This window comes from Carassius auratus, unplaced genomic scaffold, assembly GCF_003368295.1.
Source record: "Carassius auratus strain Wakin unplaced genomic scaffold, ASM336829v1 scaf_tig00044234, whole genome shotgun sequence".
Lineage (NCBI taxonomy): Eukaryota > Metazoa > Chordata > Actinopteri > Cypriniformes > Cyprinidae > Carassius > Carassius auratus.
In genome coordinates this window covers 40,897-46,896 of record NW_020526814.1, presented here as the reverse complement: position 1 = coordinate 46,896, position 6,000 = coordinate 40,897, and the positions used below count along the sequence as shown (strand labels likewise).

General features: G+C 35.4%; 2 protein-coding genes across 2 annotated transcripts; one reads left to right on the top strand and one right to left on the bottom strand.

Annotated features, from left to right (window-relative positions):
* Positions 1-3,240, bottom strand: LOC113086870 (gamma-crystallin N-A-like). The gene is made up of 4 exons (XM_026255515.1): positions 3,133-3,240; positions 1,689-1,937; positions 813-958; positions 1-401 (listed from the first exon to the last, which is right to left on the bottom strand). Exons 1-4 carry the CDS (start codon positions 3,151-3,153, stop codon positions 266-268), a joined length of 552 nt encoding a protein of 183 aa, XP_026111300.1. The 5' UTR covers positions 3,154-3,240; the 3' UTR covers positions 1-265.
* Positions 3,241-3,740: 500 nt separating this feature from the next.
* Positions 3,741-5,790, top strand: LOC113086876 (CD59 glycoprotein-like). The gene is made up of 4 exons (XM_026255522.1): positions 3,741-3,888; positions 4,194-4,246; positions 5,379-5,501; positions 5,609-5,790. The coding sequence occupies exons 2-4, from the start codon at positions 4,195-4,197 to the stop codon at positions 5,716-5,718; spliced, it is 285 nt and encodes a 94-aa protein (XP_026111307.1). The 5' UTR covers positions 3,741-3,888; position 4,194; the 3' UTR covers positions 5,719-5,790.
* The last annotated feature ends 210 nt before the right edge of the window (positions 5,791-6,000 follow it).

The window sequence follows — 6,000 nt, the reverse complement described above, 5'->3', positions numbered from 1 at the left end:
TTTTTCACAATTCACTTTTATTTCAACTCACTGCCTCAGCACAAATACAAAATAAAACAAACAAGAATATGTCTGTGCTAATTGCATTTCCTTTTCAAATAACTGATTCATCAATGAAATTCCATGAAGATAAAAAGCACATAGCTGTGTGATTCAGTAATGTACATCAAAGTTTAGGTTCATTTGATTTATTATTTGGGGTAAGTATACTTTTTTAAAACATAGATTTTCCTTTGTAAGTGAGGCTGTTTTGGGACGTAACGGTTTAGAAATAGTTAACCACCCTGCGGATAGACTGGATGTTGGGATTCTCAGCTTGCCAATCAATAAATGAGCAGTAGTTTCCTCTTTCCACAATGTACATGCGGCCACGATAGTCCGGCTCCTCGTACATCACCCAACTAAAATTGAAGAGGGGGAAAAAAGAGAAATTATTTAGTTTTCAATTTATTCTTCTATATGAATGACATTCAAAATTGATGACCATTGGTACATTTGTACATCATTTAAATTGCATTATTTTAAGTTTGCAAAACATGCAAAATTAGTTTTCTCAAATACATCATGTTGCATATATTTAATATGCGAAACTTGATGCAAATAATTTAGCATTAAAAGATTCTGAGTTTCCGCTCTATGTACTTTTTATCAAATTGCTTTAAACAGCTTACAGTTTTGCTACAGTAGAGGTTAAACAGCTTTATCTTATTCTGTGCATTAGACATTTTTAACAATTCAAGGTTTTTTGGACATTGGAGAAATACTTGATAACTAATAAAGCATCTCTTGAGGTTTGGCCCTGAAGAACTTACGCTCCGTCTCCGTAGACTTTAATGGAGTTGAGGCAGTTCTTGCTGAATCCGGTGCTCTGGAGGAAGGCACAGTCGTCACACAGTTCAACACACTGACCGGTGAAGTTCTGACCCTCATAAAGCTCCATCCGGTAGTGCTCCCCGTGCTGACAGACACAGACAAGCACATTATAAAAGAGGTGAGTATCTAATTTAAAAAAAATCATACAGTCAAGACTATAAATCTCAGAGGTCAGAAGTGTGACCCTTGATGGCATGCAATGTCCAAAATTGTTTAATTATTTTAACATTTTTAAGCATTTTGTAATTCTATACTTTTACATTTTTATTTAAATTTCAGCTCAAGTTGTAATTTGAGTTATTTTATACATAAAGTTAAACTACAGTAAATGAAAATGAGAAATGTTGGCAATTTTTTAGAGTTGTAAATAAATCAATATTGCATAAAATACAGTTGCGATCTTTGTGCTTCTGTCTAATTCAACTTTCTTTTCTGGGTTTAGATGTAGTATTGGTTTACTCTAATAACCTTGACACTTTGTCCCACATTGCACAATGCAATTAACTGATAAATGATCCCAAATGGACTATCAAAGGTTAATAAAAATGTATATGAAAAACTTGATTTAAACAATTTAATGATGTCATGCAACAGTGCAGCATGCTACTGTTATTTAAAAATCTTCTTAATAAAGTTTATTGGAGTATGTTCTACATGAAAATATCATTCCAGTTTTTCTACTTCAACGTCACACTCAATTCAGTGTGTCACGCTGTCGTTTCTCTGTAATTGTTTATGAAATTAACTAGCAATGGGTGAAAATGGTTTGTCTTAGCAGTACTCTTCATCTTTTCATGAAGTGTTTTGATCCTCACCATTTTGATTGGCTTGCAGGAGCCCATGTGATCATTGTGGGCGTTCCAGCGTTGGAAGTCAGGATACTCTCCTTTTTCCAGGATGTACTGCTGTCCCTTGAAATCGGGATGATCGAAACACACCCAGGCCCCACTCTCCACACGGATGGAGTTCACCCTGTTCATGAAACCACGGTCCTGGAAGTTTTCACAGTCTCCAAACACCTCCAGCCTCTGGCCTGTGAAGCACTTCCCCTCGTAGAACACTATCTGGGAGAAGAGGAACAACTCTTGGTTTATTGAGTTTTTTGATTCAGCTACAGTCACCGGTGGTGTACAGACTCTGTGAAACTGAAACTACATGAGATCACAGCGTGAGATTCATTAATCAACATCACACTTTCCATCTTGTGAAGTTTCTTACTCCGTCCTGGCATTTACCCAGCAGAGCATATGGAGCAAATGTAAGTTAGAATAGCTTGTTTGGGCAACTGCATTAATCAATTTATGGTTTTACTTCTGAAATTCTTTTTAATGAAATGACAATCTTAAAAAAATGTATGTTTCAAATTGATTAGAGAAAAATAAGGCAGTTTGTAGCAGTGAAATGTCAAATGCTGGAGACATTATCTATATTTCATTATATCTGAAAAGATAAAGTGTCTTGATCTTAATCAAGATCACAGTTTGATCTCTAAGAGGAAATTTGTTCACAACAGTGAAAACCTCAAACACAGACTGCAGAAATATACAGTTGCATTTTGACATCACCAGGCTCAACAATAATTTTTGTTCCATATAATGTAAAATCTTTGATTTCTTAGTTATGCACATGTATTTGCAGTTCGGCTAAACATGAATTTAACTTTTCGGTTGTCAAATTCTGCTTTTTTTATATATTTCACCATAGTTAACAAAGTTGAGGTCGAAATTGCAAAAAATTGTTTGTGATAATCAGGGAAGCATCAGTATGAATGGGCTGAAAAACATTCAAATGTCAAAATGTATAATTACGTATTCATTATAATTCCCAGCTATTAGAGCAAATTAAAAACCTAATAAATTATTTGTTGTAATATATTTATTTATTTATTGTTCGAATAGTTATTCAACTTTTTTCATTTTATTTTATTTCAGGTTTTCTTTTTTCTTTTTTGAGGCCACAGGTAAAAATATGTACATAATGTTATTGTTGAGTTCTGCAGCATGGAATGTGTTCACTTGGATATGTAATGTAAATGTATGCATTCATTTAAGAGTGCATTAATTTGGGTGCATGAGATGCATATACTGGTACTGTAGATATGCAAGTGTACATTATGCAAAAAAAAGAAAAGAAAACAAGAATTTTTTTTTTTTTTTTTTTGCCAAAATCTATTGCAAAATGTACAGTATATATATGAAACTTTATCTTTATCTTTAGCTGGTCAGCAAATGACAATATACCCTGAAATGTACTACTCACCTTCCCTGAATACTGTGACATCGTTCTCTGCCCGGATCCTGAGCAACTATCCAGTGGAGTGACAGAGAAGAGAAAGACAGAGAGAGCAACCGGAGGGAAACATCCGGACTGTCTGATATATGTGGCCTATACGCTCTGAAGAGTTATCGCGAGGTTTTACCCACAAAAGCGGCACAATGGAGAGCTTAGCGATTTCTGCATCATGGACAGTTTCTCTTGCACTGCTCTGCTGATATCGGAGTTCAGGAGGGCGAGAGGCACAATGGCACAATCGACTGTTAAAGCTCTGATTTACTGTCAGTGTTTGGGTGCGAGAACGACTGCTGCTGCTGCTGGAACACAGTCAAAACACAACACAGCTGAAGAACATAAACATGTCCATCCATCTATCCATCCATCCATCTATCTATCGTTCAGTCCATGGTTCTGCATGACCCCAGCTGCATGGGAAGCTGGAGGAAGGATGTTGCATACATCTACATCTCTACATGCGATTACACCACAGAACAACACCCTGTAAAGAAGAGCTGGGAACACACAAAGTCACACACATAAAGTTGAGAAATGTTGTTTCATTTTTCTGTGTAATGACCATATATTTATCTGTGCTGCATATGACCAGGGCTTGGTCTGTTTGCAGAAAGACAGAGAGAGAGAGGAGGGAGCTGATAAGAAACTGTAGGATAAAACTGAGGTTTCATATAGTCATACAGACAGAGAGAAGAACAGTTTTACTCAGTCCAACGCCATACAAAGGTGAGTTACACTTTACACACAGTTTTATTTATGGAAATTATTTTGTACAGTACATTAAAACATATAAATAAGCAATGCACGCATCATAAATCACAAGATAACATCTGGCAAATATGACTTTTGAGTATAGAGCTGCTTCAGAATAATTATAGTAATGGTCTGTTTTTGGTACATTCAAGATCCTTTGCTTTGGCTTTGGTTGGTTGTTGTCTAGTATTTTAATACTCTTGTCTTTTTACTTTTTCTTTAAATGTAATAAGTGTAGACATTCAACAGTCGCTTCTCTTCTGCGGTTTGTCTTCCAGAATGATGAAGTTCCTCTTATTGGCTGTTGTTCTCGTGCTGGTCGTGACTGGCGGTGAGTGAGATTATGGATCTATGACAGACTTGGGATCTATGACGCATTGTAACTATGCAATGTGTGCTGAAATATACATGATAATAAACATACAGGAAAGGAATATAAGAAAAAATATATTCAGAAGTATAGTATTGAAGTACTGCATAGCATGTGAGCAGGTTTGCATTTCTGGTGGAGATGAAATGTCTGAAATGTCTGAAGGAGAAGTACAAAAAATGTCCAAACCACAAACACAAAAGGAAAAGATGGTTATGTTCATGTGCATTGAAATGTAAATGATTTTAAAAATGTGTACAGTAAATATGTGCAATATTAACATAAAATGTAAGAAAATGTTACTGCAGGTAACCTTTACATGTAGAAACATTTAGATGAGTGACTCACAGACTGAAATGTATTGCAGTTATTAATGCTTATCATATGCAGGATAATAGAACAATCAATCACAGTATGAAAGCTTTCACTGGGGTGGTACCTTTTCTAAAGGTACACTTTTGTACTTTATAGGTAATATGTACACTTTAGGTACCAATATGGACTCTTTAGGTACTAAGGTGTGACCTTTGAAAAGGTACCGCCCCAGTGACAACTTTTGTACTTTTTATTTTATGAGACTGTATAATAATAACAAGTGGGGTCCAAAAGTCTGGAAATACACAAAGGTTTAGGATTTTGAAAATGCATAAAAAAAAATAATAATAATGCAAGATTAAGAACAGTGTACTGTATATTTTTTTTATCAAATAAATACTAAATCAAACAAATATATAAAAAATATGTAGCCTACATATCCAAATCATTTCCAAATTGGTGAGTATTAAGATAATCTATGATGCACTGACTGAATATGATGCATACACTTTGTGTGATGAAATTTTGCATGAATTGATTTTGTTGTCATAGAACAGATCATCAGATCAAAAACACAAAGGAAAATAACCTGTGTGGACAGGTTTTGCATTTCTAGTAGAGATGAAATGTCTGAAATGTCACATGTGAGCAGCAACAACTTTCCAAACCACAGTGTTAAAGGTTTTAAAATACTTTACGTTTATGTAAATGTGTTGTAAGCTCTGTGTTCATGCACAAACGTGAAGTGTGAAATCAAATAATGTCTCGTGTGTTTAAGGCACGGCTCTGGAATGCCTGCACTGTGTCCCAGAGAAAGCAGGAGGGGCTTGCGAGACCACCTTCGTAACCTGTCCACCGGACAAAGACGCGTGTGCCGCTGCCAAGTTCCGCAGAAGCCCATGTGAGTGATGAAGCCCACCAGATGAAGCCATCTGTTGATTTCAATGGGATGACAATTAGAGTTTGGAAAACATTTGATTAAATGTCTTGTGGTTTTGTTTGAAACAGACGGACATTACCAGAAGTGCATGTCCATGTCAGGCTGTGAGATGGTGAAACAGAATGCTTTCATCAACATCAAGTGCTGCCAGAAGGACTTCTGCAACACCTTTGATTGATCGGTCACTGCTATATATCTGCATGCTCATAAAACAGCTTTCAGTGTAACAGAGTACACATGAATCTAGTTACATGTGTTTATGCATGTTTTGTTGTTGTTGTTGAATTTATGAAAAAAAAAACAATATTTACACATTCAATCTGTCTTTTTTTGTGCAATGTGCAAAAAACTGTTTGTATCAAGTTGTTCATTAATATTAAAATAAAGCATGCTATAATTTGTGCTGATTATCTGATTTACTTGCTTTTTAAAATACAGTTTTCATAAAAAAAAAAAAAAA